At 36.3% G+C, this 16,999-nt stretch overlaps 1 protein-coding gene across 1 annotated transcript in view; it reads right to left on the bottom strand.

Annotated features, from left to right (window-relative positions):
* The window catches only part of Yme1l1 (YME1 like 1 ATPase), a 36,766-nt gene that overhangs the window by 8,815 nt on the left and 10,952 nt on the right, over positions 1-16,999 (bottom strand). Inside the window, exons 5-12 of the mRNA XM_052729062.1 lie at positions 15,752-15,861; positions 13,961-14,111; positions 11,801-11,884; positions 7,919-8,001; positions 5,668-5,758; positions 2,525-2,677; positions 1,711-1,843; positions 769-831 (exon numbers count right to left, since the gene is read on the bottom strand). Coding sequence (XP_052585022.1) covers positions 769-831; positions 1,711-1,843; positions 2,525-2,677; positions 5,668-5,758; positions 7,919-8,001; positions 11,801-11,884; positions 13,961-14,111; positions 15,752-15,861 — 868 coding nt within the window. The remainder of the gene's footprint in view (positions 1-768; positions 832-1,710; positions 1,844-2,524; positions 2,678-5,667; positions 5,759-7,918; positions 8,002-11,800; positions 11,885-13,960; positions 14,112-15,751; positions 15,862-16,999) is intronic.

Genomic DNA, 16,999 nt, shown 5'->3' with positions numbered 1-16,999 from the left:
GAGAACTTGAAGGAGGGGAAGAGGAGAAATGATGATTATAATTTTAAAAAAGCAAAATAATCACTGAAAAAACACATATACTCCTTTCTCAATGGCTATCTAGAATTCTGCATTGTTGTATTAGAAAAAGACAAGCTACTAATCACACAAAAAATAACTCTTATATAAAATTTTTTTAATTAAAAGTTATTTTATTTTTTAAATACGGGAGGAGGACAGGTATGTGCACTTTAGTGTAGGTGCCTATAGAAACCAGAAGAAAGTGTTTGATCCCCTAGGCTGGAGCTATGGGTGGTTGTAAGCTGGAGGGCATGGGAGATGGAACTCAAACTCAGATCCACTACAAGAACAGTATGTTTTCTTCACCACTGAGCCATCGCTAGCCCCATCCCCAACACAGAATCTTTTAACGCTATAAATCTCACTTCTAAAATGCTTTCTGCTTAAATGTGATATATGTTATTCAATATTATTGAGAAGTAATTTAACAGTTCTGAATTCAAAGTAAATAATCCACCTAGGTTTTAATATGTTAGGTTGAACAAACATCACTTTGATTTAATTTTAGAACTATTTTTTTCTTCAGGAATTCTATGCTCATTGGTAATTATGTCACATTCCCCAAGCCTTTGGCAACTAATCTGTCTCTGGATTTGCTTATTCTAAACATTCCCTATAAATGGAACTGTGCAAGATGATATGTGTGGTAGGCTTCTTAGTACAATGCTGTAGCGTATCAGTACTTCATAGAATTCTTTTCATACTTACTTATCTAATGCCTCTGGGAAGTTTGTGGCACCTATAATGATTACTCCTTCATTGGGTTTGAAACTAGAGAGGAAAAAAAAGGTACCATTTCACTGAAAACTGAAGCAAAGCTTACATGTAACAATAACTATATATAAAACTGTTCATTGTAAACCTTAACTGATAATAAACAACCAATTACATAAATCACAAACCCCTGTTATAGTTACTTAGCTTGGGTGCCTATTTAAATTTTGAAAAAAATTATTTTTAACTTCACCAATTCAAATTATTTGGTCCTAGACCTCTATTTTAGTCAAAATACCCCACATTGACATTAAGAGAATTCATTCAAGGCAACATTTCTTCCTTTTTATATCATGAACAGTGATATAGGCTTTAACTTGATTACAACACTCAGTCACCAACTATATAGAACTAATTGTATTACCCCTTACTTTTGGGGAATTTGAGTCAGCACTGGGGATCTAATCCAGGTACTCATGTATACTGGAGGCAGATAATTCACCATTGAGCTATACCTATACTCCATATCTTTCTTTCTTTAAATAGACCAGTTTGAGCTTGAATTATTGTTTTCCTCTTATAAATATAATGGAATAAATGAAAATAGGTACACATTTACAATTTTGAGAGAAACTGATACATCAATTAGTAATGCAAACAACATTGAAAGAAAAATTTGACTTCTTACATGAGATGACTCTGTTGCCTAAACATGTAGCATTTAATATCTATACAATTTTACCAAATCCTTCATGAGAAGAACTTGAATAAAACCAAGTCTGTAAATATCAAATATTGGAAGATACCTGTTACTCTAAATTATCCAAGTCTGTAAATATCAAATATTGGAAGATACCTGTTACTCTAAATTATCTTTAAAATGGATAAATACTAATTTTTAAAATATTTCATCATATTTAACAAAGACTCAATTACCCATCCATTTCAGCAAGAAGTTGATTGATAGTCTGCCTCGAGTATGGATGCATTGGCGATTCAATTCTCTTCCCACCAACAGAATCTAATTCATCAATGAATATAACACAAGGAGCATTTGCTTTTGCTTCTCCTAAGAAAACAAACAAACAAAAACTCAAATAAGTTGAAAGAAATTAACACTTTTTTAACATAAAAATATTAAAACCTGTAAGACTATCAGCTTAAAAAAATCATAGGGGAAAAAAAGAGGTCACATTTTACTAAGAATAGTAATGTTGGAGGGTTGTACTAAAGAGCATGACAGAAAATGACAATTGGTTATCATTCTTCCTAACTGTACAAATTAATTCAATCAAAACTGAAGCTAATAACTCTTTATAATGCTACAGAATCAATAAATAAAATGAAACACCAAAAAACTCAAGAATTAACTTTCAACAGTCCCTAACTTCATCTTGAACATCTACCAGGCTCTATTTAGCCTATTTTAGGAAAGAGTAAAGGGCCTGCAACATCAGTAGAAAATGGACTTGAGTTCAAATTTCCAGAACTCAAAAAAGGTGGAAGAGAACTGATTAACTGATTGCACAGACCACACACCCACACCCCATACATACACACAATAATAATAAAATTGTTTAAATAAAGAATACAGCTCCATTTTGGTTCAATCATTAAGTTACCTGAAACTAAAACCCATTTCAGAAATGCAATAGAAGAAATTATCAAGGAAAGAATAAATAAATAAAACAAAACATTACTGTTTCTGTAACTAACAAAATATAACATCAAAATATACATCAAAACATACTAAAAAGATTTCTGATCCTGCTGGCTCCTACACCCACAAACATCTCATCAAATTCTGATCCAGAAGCATAATAAAAAGGAACATCAGCTTCTCCTGCCACAGCTCGGGCAAGAAGTGTCTTTCCTGTTCCTGGTGGTCCAACTAGAAGAATTCCTAAAAGGAAAAGAAGCAGACAAGAATGATCCATTATTTTTAAATCTCTTGGTAAGAACCTTCCACACAAATAATTATTAATTTCTGTAATAGAAAAGACAGCAATAATCAATATTGCCAAACATGGCAAAGAAACTACGTTTCTGCTAATGTTTCAAGATTTTCTCTACAACTAGTTTTTCCTGTGCCATTTAAATATTATTTACAGCCAGGAGTGGTGGCACATGCCTGTATTCCCAGCACTAGAGAGGCAGGAGGTGGATCCCTGTGAATTTGAGGCCAATCTGATCTACATACTACATGAAGAGTTTCAGGCCAGCCAGGTACAGAGTGAGATTCTGGCACAAACAAACAAACAAACAAACAAACAAACAGATATATACATATATATAAAATTCACACATCAACAAGTAAAAAAAGAAAAGAATATTAAGACAAAGAAATACACTCACTTATAACAACATAAAATTCACACTAAAAGATATGCAGCCAAATATAATGGAAGAATCTTGTTAAGGTATTTCCATAAAAGTCCAAAAATATTTTCTAGACATTTGGTATAAAATAAAAATTTTTTAAAAACTCAATGATATTAAAGAAATAATGTTAATTTGAGCTGAGTCGGATAAAATTAGGGCAATGTCTTTATTTGTAGGTGACACATAGTTGATGTCTACAGTTTTCTTTCTTATGGTCAAGGGAGAAATAAAATGCACATATGGGCATAGGCAAACAGAAAAACATTTGACAAGATGTCAAATACTGTTGAGTACAGGATGATAATAAATGTTAACTGCAATTATTCTAAGGTTTCCCAAATATTTAAGTTTTCATACCAATAAGCTTTTCCCATAGTAAGTCGGAAAAGAAGTAATCCCTGATTGTATATAACTCTTGTAATTGCATTAAAACAGCAACAAAGCTACAGTGATGTTACATTTTAACATTTTTTTAAAAAGGTAAAAACAAGCTCAGAAATGGCATAAAGCTTATATTAGTATTACCATATTTTAGTGATATCCAACTGGTTTAAGTTGTTTATAATTTTGACGTATCTTAGTATATACCTCAGGACTTTTCCATAAATTAATCTAATGCTCTATTAAAAATTAAGTGTAACTACAGTTTTAAATATTCTCTATATGATATTACATCACTGTACCCCTAAGTGGGAAAAGTTTAAGGAAATTTTTCCAGAAGTTTCCAGAAGAGATGCTCAGTGGTCTAAAAATCTAGCCTTAAACTGCAGTGCCTTTGGATCATTTGAAACAGCTACCAAATACCTGCATGTTAATGGTCTGCCCTAAGCTACTGGTGCTATTACAAGACTGTTAAAAGTCAGAGACAGAACCTAACAGGAAGACGTGGGTCAGTGGAGGCATGCCTTAAAGGATAGATTGTGTCTTGGATGCTATGCCATGGCATGCTCTCAACTCTGCCCCTACCACTTGCTTTCTGGTTACTGTGAGGTGAGAAGCTTTGTGCTACCATGCACTTAGCCTCACCTCAAACCTCAGTGATAGATCAGGACTGTTGATTAAAACCTCTCAAACTACAACCCTGAAACCTTCCTTTGAAGACAACAAACAAAAAACAAATTAACTTCAATGCAGTAGTTCCATTCCTAGAAATTTGTTTCTTTTCTTTCTTTCTTTTCTTTTTTTTTTTTTAGAGAAGTGTCTCCTGTTTTTCAGGCTAACCTCAAATTTCTGATCCTCCTGCATCCACCTCCCAAGTGTTAGGATTACAGGCTCAGTTTATACCATGGTGGGGATCAAATCTTGTGCTTGTGCATACTGGATAACCACTGTATAAACTGATGTATAGACCCAACTATCCCTTAGAAACTTATTCTAAGTAAATAATTAGGCTGAAGGACAAAACTATGTTAGAGTGGTCGTCAGACTGCTATTTTTAATAGAAAAAAAAACCATATAAATGTTTACATGAAAGTACAAATCTTGCTGGGTGGCGGTGACACATGCCTTTAATCCTAGCACTCAGGAGGCAGAGTCAGGTGGATTTCTGTGAGTTCAAGGCCAGCCTGGTCTACAGAGTGAGATCTAAGACCAAAACTACACAGAAACCCTGTCTCAAAAAACCGAAAGATTTTTAAAAAAAGTATAAATAATTAGCATGTAGTCTTCATAATTGTAAAGATCATGAGGACAATTTCCACAGTTCCTACTTAACAGAAATCCTCAAGAATTCTCATAGTAAAAAAGAAGAATCTAAGGAGTTAGAGTGCAGCTCAGCGGTATAGTGCTTACCTACTATGTACAAGGTATGTGAGCTTGATCTCCAGTACAAGAACAAAACAAAACAAAACAAAGAAAGCAAACACATCAGTGCTTAGTTAGTGTGACCCTGAATGGGTGCCTGACCCTGATGGGGATGGTGACATTAGGAAGGTCACTACTAGAACAAATGCTGAACTTTGTGTATAAAGCAATGAACTTAACAGATTTATATCCATGTAAAAGCACTAGTTTTAAAGCTATAGAAAAAAAAATCTTTATATGAGGTTAGAGAGATGGCTCAGGATTTAAGAGCACTGGATTCTAACACTTGGGAGGTGGATGCAGGTGGAGAGAGGACCTGGGTTCAATTCCCAGCACCTACAAGGCAGCTCCCAAACTCTGTAATTCTAGTCCCGGGTGATCTGATGCCCTCTCCTTGCCTCCCCCAGCCCCTGGCAAACACACGGTAGGCAGACATACATGCAGGAAAAACACCCACATGTGGAACCTTTTTCACAACTGTAACTAAACAATCCATCTTTTTAGTAAATGCACAGCCAAGGATTTAAAGAAGCATTACGTCTTACTAAAAAGTAGTTGCAGAACTTTATTTGTAGAATAAGCAAGCACATATTTTTAAAAACAAAACTTAGGAATTGAATCTAATCAGTTATAATATGATCAAATAAAATTTGTAATATATTACTTTATGTTTTACACCAAATCATGATAAAAGGGAGAATATCTTACCTTTGGGAAGTTTACCTCCAAGCACAGTAAATTTTTGTGGGTTTTTCAAGAATTCAACCACTTCCTGTAATTCTTGTTTGGCTTCCTCCACCTTAAATGGTGCAATTTACCAAATAATCAAATAATGGTTAGATTATCAAGGTTTCCTCTTTGGTAATCATATATTTTAATGTAGATATGAGTGAATTTGGCCTTTTTCAGTGAAACATTTTTTTTTTTAACACACTAAAGGTTTTCTCCCAATCCTCATCTCCAATTACACGGCATCCTTACTATGCCAACAAAAATCATATGAAGTTCTCACTTTTACTCAGTAGGAGAAACAAGTCAAATGTTGGTCAGGGTTAACCTGAAACTATTAGGAAAAACACATCTTAAGGCCAAAGAGCAATCTGAAAACCTAAATTGTTTAGGTCATGATTATATTTCTAGAAAATTTCCCAAAACTATTTCTAGAAGATATCATTACTAGAAAAAGGAAGGTTTTCCTTTCATTTGTCTAGTATTCCAATGGACTTTGAAAGTTATTCTGACTAAATCACTTAGATTCTTACTAAAATTATGTAATGATAATAATTAAAAATAAAGCTCTACTCATTCCCAGCCCCAGGAGAATGGACACATATTCACCAAAATGCATGAGGTACATACTCATAATACTAGAGTCTAAAGTAGAAACAACCAAAAATGTCTAAGTTAGTTAAAAAACATGTTCTGATAACCACATAATGCAAACTGTGCAATCAGAAATATGAACCACTGCTCTCCACAGCATGGCCAGATCCCAAATAAGAGCATCATGCTGGGCAAAAGAAAAAAGATGTACAATGGGATGGTCTACGTATACTGCTGCTCCTGAAATGAACAACAGAAGCAGAGTTAGTCTAAGTCTCTGACAGGCTGACTCTCCTTTCAGGGATGGAGATAAAAACTAGAGGAGGCTTCTGGGAGGCTCTGGAGTGCTCACGTTCTTGGGTGGGCTGAAAACCGATAAAAAATATGTGCTCATTCTTGACATTTATGATTTATGTACTTTTAAGCATGTGTGTTGAACTTCAAAAAGATCTGGCTGAGTTAGTTAAAAAGTACACTTACTGCACACTGAAAGACTAGAGTATATCTACTTAAAATAATGGGTAAAATGGCAATTTAAAATTCTAAGAATAAAGTAAGAGACATGAAACACCGTTTACTTCTCAAATAAATAATATCCTGTCCCCAATCTCTGTGGCAAGAGTATCTCCAGTTGAGCAACAGAAAATCTACTGGGTGAGGTATGATTAAGGGCATCAAGATAAAGATGTTTTAAACACTTCTTTCTTTTTAAAGCAGCTCTATATAAACGTACTTACATACTAGAAAATTCTGGGCAAGAAGTGATTCTTAGGTAATTTTCTTAAGACTTGGCAAAACTGTGTAATAGCAAATCTATTGTGATAAACTCTACAAGTTACTTTGATCATATGAATTTACATTTTGTCAAAAGTCACTTAACATGTGTTGTTTAGTTGTCAACCTGTCTCTAGTTTTATACTCTAAGACATTCCTTCATCCCCACTGCAGACTTAAAATACCCCAACCAAATACTGCTTCAACAAGAGTTCCATTTTTTAAAGACTTACTTTATTTATTTATTTATTTATTTATTTATTTATTTTTTGGTTTTTCGAGACAGGGTTTCTCTGTGTAGCTTTGCGCCTTTCCTGGGACTCACTTGGTAGCCCAGGCTGGCCTCGAACTCACAGAGATCCACCTGGCTCTGCCTCCTGAGTGCTGGGATTAAAGGTGTGCGCCACCACCGCCCGGCTGACTTACTTTATTTTTAATGGTGTGTGGGGGGAGGGTATGTGCATGTTGAGTGCAGGTGCTTATGGAGAGGAGTTAGATACACTGGAGCCAGAGTTACAAGCAGTTGTGAGCTACTCAATGGGGGTGCTGGAAACTGAACTTGGATCCTATCAAGAACAAAAAGTGCTCTTGACCACTAAAACATCTCTCTAGCCCCAGGAATTCAATTCAAAGCAATCATGTAACTGTAGAACTCAATCAGAATAGGAAGGACTCGCCACACTAATGATTCAAGTTTTAAATAATCATCATACCAATACCTTCCTCAACTGTTCACTTTCCGCAATCCAAACAGGGTTCATAGGCTTAAGTTGCAAGGAAAGTTTGGGGCAACTTGGTTTAACCAGATGGAAGCCCAATGTGGAATATCAATTAGGTCAAATACAAAGAAATCTTAACTTACCCCTTTAACATGTTCAAAAGTGACATTTTTCATCTGGACAGGATCTACGGCAGAATCAAGTCCTGTGGTTGTCCGGAAGCGAACTAACAGGAAGGAATACATGTATTTGATATAAAAATCTAGAAAAATTGCATGTCTTAGAAGCCTAAGTTTATCTGATTAATCTAAAAGAAAAACAAAGTCTCCATTTCCAGACCATGTTCAAGGACAAACGGTTCCTTAGGATAGTTAGAAATTATTTTCCTCCTGAGCTAGAGTCAGGTGTTATTTTTCAATGTGTTTTTATCAATCCCTACCTAAAAGTTACAAAATGTAAATTCTTCAAGATTGGTGTTCACTGACCATCTTGGTCATACTCGGTCATACTTAGGAACCAAAGCCAATGAGGATAAAGGGGCATTAGAGGACAGCCAATATTTGGCCTGTGATATTAAGATCAGCAAAGTCCCAGGAGAGAACAGAATACCCCTAAAAGTGTCCTACAACTCCAGTAATTCACTGCTCTTCTCCCTGAGAGATAGGGAAGACCCCAAGACTCCAACCAGCATACAATCTGCAAATACAGGGATCATTACAGACAGAGTGTCTCTGATGCTTTCATGAGAATCCATGTGTTCAGCCTGCTCCATCCCAGAAGATGGCAGAGCTGGGTCAAGGAAAAACTAAAGAAGCCAAGGGGCTCCCCTAAAAGTAACCCTAAGAAGCCTTCCCAATAAAAAGAAAATAAGCTAATTTTTGGCCATCTATATAGTTTTAGACACCGAGCAGGAAAGCACAGACAAAAACTAGATTAACAATAATATAAAACAAAGAACTAGACTAGATTTTTTAAAGGACAAAGAATAATTCAACCCTTAAAAGATTTCCCATCATACCCCAAGTATGAGCTACTCACATGCCAGGTAAGACACTCACAGCCACCTGGCTATAATTATATCATGCTTTTCCTAAGTGTAAACATTTTCTCCTGACTAAATCCTGATGTTCTAGTTAGACTGTCAACTTGACACAACCTAGAGTCACCTGGGAAGAGAGAACCTCACTTAAGAATTGCCTTGATCAGACTGGTCTGTGGGGCACGGTTTGATTGCCAGCTGATAAAGAAGGGCTCAGTCCACTGTAGGTAGTACCATCCCTAGGCAGGCAGTCCTGATCTGTGTGGAAAAGCTCACAAACTTTAACACAAGCTTTAACTTCCCCTCAATGATGGAATGTGACATAGAAGTGAAAGCCAGATAAACTCCCTTTCTCCCCAAGTTGTTTGTGGTCAGAGTGTTTTATCACAACAATAAAAATTAAAATTACTCAAACTACAATACCTAACGGGAACTTCCATGCTGTAATGATTATCATTTTTAATTTTACAGGACCTAGGTGAGAAACTTCTGGGCATGCCTACAAGGAAATTTCTAAATTGGATCACGATGTGAAGAACAATTAAAGTGAAGGTCCCACACTGAGTAAAAGGGAGAAGGTGAACTAAACATGAGGATTCCATCTCTCTCTGATTCCTAACTGAAGCTGCAATGAGACCAGTTACCTCAAGCTCCTATAGCCATAATGAGCTGTATCCTGGAACTGTGAGCCACAATAAATAACATCTTTCTTAAGCTGCTTATGTTCAGATATTTTGTCACAGCAATGAGAAGAGTAACTAATATACTTGTTGACAAAGACTCTGAGTCTTTAAGCCCAAGACCCAACTATCCCAAAAGACTTATCTAGGACACATCTTAACCCTAGAGCATAGAGCTCTTTCAGCCAATTTACAGCCAAGCTATCTAAGGCTAATTGTGGCCTTTAAGGGACTAACAGTTGTGATAGCCTGAATAAGAAATTCCAAATAAGCACGGGTATTCCAACACTTGGTTCTCAATTGGTAGTGCTGTTATGGAAACTTCAGGACAAGAAGCCTCATCCCACTTCCAGTTCATTCTCTGCTTTCTGTGAGACGAAATGTGGTCAGGCAGCTTCCTGTCTGTCTCCAGTTACCATGCCATCCCTGCTTTTATGGACTCTAAAACTCTGGTGCCATAAACCGAAACCAACTTTATTATTGTTTTTTGTTTGGTGGGCTTTGTTTTTGGAGACAGTGTCTTACTCTATAGCTCTGGCTGGGCTGGAAACTGCCATACAGAAAAGGATGGCCTCCAACTTACACACAGACATACCTCTTGCTGGGATTAAAGGTGTGCACCATCAAACAGACACATGTTGGATATTTATAAAATCAGGACTTCAATCGGATCTCACTGGATTGTCATGGTAGAAATGGGCTACACCTGTTATAATCTCTCTGAACTTGGAATTCTTAGGTGCTTTTCTTCCTCTAGTTCACTGTTGTTGCTCCTCCCTCAGATACTGCAGACTACAATCCTGCAGTAGTAACTCCATATTTGATTCCTAAGGCCTTAAAATAACTAAGTATAGAGACCTTAAACACAAGTCTGTGCCCCATGCTAGACGTTATTAGCCAGATTGAGTTATCTATCTCCTAAGTGATTTTAGGGTCTCAATTCTTCAGAGGGTATTAAGTAGCTAGTTTGACAATTAGATATCAGGAAGATTGAAGGTCATTAATAATCAGCAGCTTTTAAAACTAAGATCTGAAACTGAAGGATTACTACTAGTTAAAAGTATGGGAGCTAAATCTTTTTCTAAATTATGCAGAAGGTCATCACTAAATAAACTTTAAAAGATTACTATTTAGCTGAAGGCTGATAAAGAATAGGAATACGGAGAACTGGAGAGAAGGCTCAGTGGTTAAGAGCACTAGCTGCTCTTGTAGAGTACCCGGGTTCAGTTCCTAGCACCCACAGGACATCTTACAACCACCTATAACTCTAGCTCCAGGAGATTTGATGCCCTCTTCTGGCCTTCACAGGAACCAGGAACATAATGTGTATACACATTCACGCAGGTGAAAGACTCACAGACCTCAAAAAGGAACAAGGATATACCATTATCTCCTCAGTAGAGGTCAACCCAAATGGCCCTCAATCAAGGGGACAGGAAAATATACCACAGGAAGCACTGTCTTTTCTAGACATTTTAGAAATGGAATTCCCTAAAATGTAAATTGACACCATGATCTCTCTGTTCATTTTTCACTGTCACCCCTTGAGAGTGTGCTCTCCTCTAATCTGCAATTAACTACCTAGTTTCTATTCTGCTGTGCAAAAACAAGCAAAACAGGTGTGCTGCTAATCCCTGTGATCCTAGCACACAGGAGGTAGTTAGGAGGGTCAGGAGCTTGAGGTCATCCTTGGCTACACCATGAGCTTAGGGTCAGCCTGGACCACATGAGATGTTGTCTCAAACCAAAATGTTTCAGAGCTGAGATAAAGCTCGGTTAGTATGGTGTTTATCCAGCATGTATGAAACCTGGGCTTAATCCCCAGTACTCCATTAACTGGACATGTAAATTACATGGAGTACTTCTTTATATCAATGGTTATCAAAGTTTGGTGAATAAAAATCTTATGAGAAGTATATTAAAAGGAGAACCCCAGCCATACTACAGACTTAGGGTTTGTTGATTTAGGAAAGGGTCCAAGAGTCAGCATTTTTAAAATTGTGATATTTTTAATTTTTAAAATTATTCATTTAATAACTTTACTATTTTGATACAACTGGTCACTAAAATAAAACTTTGAAATTATTATTTTAAACCCAGCATAAACAAAACTACACACTAATTTTTTTTTTAAGTTAAGCTGAATGGATTATCTTACTTTTCAAATATTCTTCCCCAGTTAACAACAACTTAAGTTCAACAAAAGAAAAATTTGGCAGGATAGTAAACTATTTGGTACAATAGTAAAGAATATAAAAGCCAGATGCTTCAGGAGGATATAAACTCAGATAAGTTAAAGTCTTTACCAGATAAAAATGGGTTTTTTAAGAGTCCATAAATGCCAAGCAGGAGCAGAATAAAGACGATCAGACGAGTTCGCCTTAAGGAATCTGGAGAGGAAAAGGCCTTGAATTAAATGACATTAATGAAAAAGAACATCTCTATGGCAAATATTAAGTTATTATTTTGTGTTGAATTTGGTTAATAAGCTAGACTTTAAGCTGAAAATAATTGCTCACTGATGAAAGTGTTTGCCTGGCACGCATGATACCTTAAGCTAAATCCTCAGAACAACAAAAATAGCTTTTAAAATTTAGGTTTACAAAAAAGCTGAACGTACACTTCTACCATTCATCTTGCTCTATGACCCCAGGTCCCAACTATCATGCACTTATGTAGTAGACTTGCTAAAGACAAACCAGTATAGGTACAGTTTTATCAGGTATAATTTACATGAGGGTCTACTCTTGGTGTGAGACAGTCATTAAAAAAATTCAGTTAGCATACAAAATTATTGCCATACCTATAATAAGGTTTTCTTGCACTTCTGTGTGTGTGTGTGTGTGTGTGTGTGCGTGTGTTGCCTCTACTTTCATGTTATTTATACACATGCGTCTCATAGTTCGATTCTACATACAGAAATACAGGCAATTTTGTCCTTTCCCCTCATTTAAGACCTTTTCCCACCACCACTTATCACACACATAAATGTATACATGTGTGCAAATCCTCACACAGAAATCCAGGTTCTGCATAAAAATAAACATGCAGTATTTTCCACAGCATGACTTATTACATTTCAGATGACAATATCCAATTGTATCTATTTTCCTGCAAGTGACATTTCACTCTTCTTTATGGCTGAGTAAAATCCCAGTGTATAAATGCCATATACTGTCATACATTCATCTGTTGATAGGCATTTAAACTGGTTCCAATATCTTGGTTACTGTGACTAGAGCTACAGTAAACATGGATGTACAAACATCTCTATACCATGCTTACATTCCTTTGTTTAAAATATCAAAAATAGTAAATACAGCTGTATCATATTCAGTTCAATTCTGAGTTTACTGAGGGATCTTCATATTGACCCTCCTAAGGGCTCCACCAGTTTACCTTGCCCAAGCACTGGACACAGGATCCTGTCACTCTGATCAGCATCTGTGGTTGTTCCTTAATGATAACCATTCTGACTGCAGATAATCTCAATGGAGTTTAATTTGCATTTCCTTGATGGCTGAAGATGTTGAAACATTTTTCATATATTAGCTATTTGTATTTTTCTCTTTTGAGAACTGTCTATTCAATATATTTAACCATTTACTGATCAGATGATTAAGTTTTATGGTGAATAAAAATTGAACAATTATCCACAGATTCTAGACATTAATCTCATCAGGGTGGCAAAATTTTTTCTTCCATTATGGAAAATGTTACTTTACTTTCCTGATTGCTTTTGCTATGTGGAAGCTTTTTCATTTCATTTCATATACTCCCATTTGCTACCTTCTGCAATTATTTCTTGAACTGCTGGAATCTGTCTCAGAAAATTCTTTCCTATGCTTCTATCTCAAAGTTCTGTACTTGTGTTTTCTTCTGGAAGTTTGAGTTTTAGGTCTTACATTAAGGTTTTTGCTCTGTTTTTAACTGTATTTTGTACAAGGTGAAATCTAATTTCATTATTCTACATGTTAATATCCATTTCTCTCAGCACCACTAGTTGAAAAGGTTATCATTTCTCTACTGCATGTATACCTTTGTCAAAAATTAGATGGCCGCCATGACTTTCTCTAAGAATCTTGTATTTACCAATGCACAATTTCTATCCTTTATTTTTTTTTCCATTTCTACATAGCTTAAGCAATCTTCAGTTACAGATCAGGACCAATGTTAAGACTGATGATCTTAGAACAGTTTCTGTGAGCTGGTGAGATGGCTTAGCAGGTAAACGAGCCTGCCAGCAAGCTGAGTGTGACGGCTGGAGTCCACAGTGGAAGGGAGGGAAGCAGAAGAACCAATCCCCAAAGCCATGGCACCTCCCCACATGTGCTGTGGTACAAGCAGCTTATCACCACACACACACACCACACAAACAGTAGTTATTTTTTAAAATTTAGGAAAGGTTTTGTAACACTTTCAACAGAGGACTAAATACCCTCTAAACTGTTCTTCCTACATCATACCATTGGTCTTCTGTGTCAGAGCTTGAGCTTTGAGAAAACCCTCTGCAAAACCAGTTTTAAATGCATCTTGGTGAGCTTCAGGTATGTTTTTAGTTTTCATAAGTTTGTCCAAACTCTCAAGATCAGTTCCTCTGTCCCGCAAAAGAAACCCCTAAAAATGAAAGAAAATATAGCAGAGTTATAAAGATATGAAGAGGCTAGGCAATGTGTTACACAAATCTTTAATCCCACCACTGGGGAGGCAGAAGCAGGCAGATCTGTGAGTTCAAAGCCAGCCTGGTCTACAGAGCAAGTTCTGGGACAGTCAGGACAACACAAAGAAATCTTGTCTCGAAAAACCAAAAATAAGTAAATGAAGATGCAAAGATAAAGAAGGCAGTGGTCTGAAGATTCTCAGTCTACTGGACAAAGTCAAACAGGTACACTTTACAAATAATTCTGATATTGCTAGAAGCAATAGGTATGGCAATAAAATAAATGCTACGTGTGGAAAACAGAAATACCTTACTGAGAATGGGACACTGGGGCTAGGGAGATGGCTCAGTCATTAAAGGCTAGGCTTGCAACCAAAACGTCAGCGACATCAAAACCACACGTAGAGGATTGGAGATATAGATCAGTTGGTAGTGTTTGCTTAGCATACACAAGGCCCAGATCCCCAGAACTACAGAAACATGACATGGCAGCACACGTATGCAATGCTACCACATGAGAGGTAGAGGCAGGGTAATCCTAAATTTAAAGTAATCCTTAGATATACAAAGAGTTAGAAACTAGCATGGGCTATATAAGACCATCTATCTCTCCAACCTCCTCACTTCCCTCCCCCAAAGTTATATACCCAGGCATCATGTCATAGGTCTATAATCACAGCACTTGAGAGAGAAGGAAGATTGTGAGTTCAAGGCCAGCCTCAGCTAATGAAAACTGTCACACACAAACAACACACACACACACACACACACACACACACACACACACACACACACACCAAAACAAAACAAAAGCAAATATATACACAGAGAACAAACATAATGAACAATTTGAAAGAACAATATGAAATGTCCAAAACTGTAAATAATTTGGTAAGATTCAATGCCAAGAGAAGAGAATAAGAGTATTTAGTGACCAGCACATGCAAGATGAGAACAGAAAAATGGTCAATAAAGTACAATAAAACACTCTGTTAAGTTAGACTGAGTTGGGTAATAAAGCAGAGTAACGAAAAAATACCATGAAATGTTGTCTTCTGGCTATGACACAGTTAAAACTTTTGTGAACTCACAGCAATGGAGATTACCTGCACAAGATCAAGTCAACCGAAATTCTGACATAGATGGGAGACAATCTCCAGGGCCCCCCTTTACTGAGTAGCTGTTACTCTCTTTGGAAGACGTGGCCACTGGGAGGATTCTCATGCTCCAGTGGATACTCCCACATCCATGCACATACAAGCAGCACTAACTGGACTTAACAGGTTACAATTAAAAAAAAAATTAACTTTAAAGACATGAATTTGGGAGGCAGACATGTTGAGGAAGATACAAAGATAGCTGGAAGAAGAGAAGTGGGGTAGATACCATATTGCATTGTATACATGTATGACATTGTCAAGAATAAAGAAAACATTTTTAAAGATTTACAGGCACAACAATTACACAAGTAGTTAGCAATTGTGGGTGGACAGAAGTGAGCGGGAGCTCCATCAACCAGAAAAAGGAAACACTTAAAAGATTTTGATGTTTCAGTATTTTTAAGTTGTTATTTTCTTAACCACAAAGAACTAATTACCTTCACAAATGATGGTGCTATGTTCTGTGCTTCTGCTAATCTTTCAGAAGTAGACTGCAAACGTCGTGTCCTTGATTTCAAAGTTTTAAAACCCCGAGACTGTATGAAAACTGAACAAAACAGTACCAATTACTTGGCAGATATAGCAAGGAAAATGATCAAGTGTCAAGTCTGACCCATAACTGTACATCCTAATTAGTATCTAAGTTCTAGAGATAGTTATTTCGGCTGGTCTTTGAATATGTGTCACCTTTTTCTATTATCCTTTTTCCAAGAACTTTGAACATTTGACTTCATGCTGATAGGAGAAAAAGTAAAAAGGAGATTTTACAATATAATGTAGAAAACAAGATAGTAACAAATTGTGACACTCCCAAAAAACAAAAGCTAAATTACTGAAATTGACTAAATATAAACAATTAACCCTTTAAATTTTCTTCAATAGTTATAAAATGTTTTAAGTACCAAATGTACCAAAGTGTACCTTAATTCTTTAAATCTGACATCTATTTCCCAAAGTAATCATTCTTAATAATTCTGTACTTTCTCTTACTTGCCTGCACACACATATTTTTCTTTTACTTATTTATCTTTTAAGCTTCTAAAGCATCAAGCTGGGCTGGAGTTCTGTCTTCTATACATTCTAATGCCAAGAGCACACGTAAGACTATATACACACATACTTTTCCTATAAAAAGTATTCCAAGTTGGGTAAGCTAGCATGTGCCTACAATCCCAGCTGTGAGGAAGATCAGGCAAGAAGATCATGAGTTCAAGGCTCCCTTAGGCTACATAGGGAGACATAGTGTCAAATAAAACATTCTAGAAATAAAGTTTGCTCAACTTCATGGACAGTTAGGAATACAACAGAGTACATTCAGTTTAATGGTCATTTATAATTTTTTAGTTTACACTAAATACTGTTTTGAGGGTGCTGTATTTTTGGTTTGAATTATTAGGCTAGACTTAGGCTACAGGAAAGTAGTCTTTCTCACACAACCCAGCATCCCCTTCCCGGTGGTGACAGCATCCCCTTGTGGGCTGGACCCTCTCCCTGAGGACTTGCCTCCAGGCAGTCTTATGAAGGCAATTTCTCATTTGTGGGTCTCTCTTTCTAGATAGCCCTAGTTAATGTCACATGTGCAAAAATCGTGACAGTAACTATTTGTAAATAAATAATTTGTAATGACTTTATTTATCTATCTATCTATCTATCTATCTATCTATCTATCTATCTATCTATCTATC

This window comes from Peromyscus californicus, unplaced genomic scaffold (genome assembly GCF_007827085.1).
Source record: "Peromyscus californicus insignis strain IS unplaced genomic scaffold, ASM782708v3 Scaffold_8__1_contigs__length_139910024, whole genome shotgun sequence".
Taxonomy (NCBI): domain Eukaryota; kingdom Metazoa; phylum Chordata; class Mammalia; order Rodentia; family Cricetidae; genus Peromyscus; species Peromyscus californicus.
The sequence above is the reverse complement of the archived record's forward strand: the minus strand, read 5'-3'. Positions and strand labels throughout refer to the sequence as shown.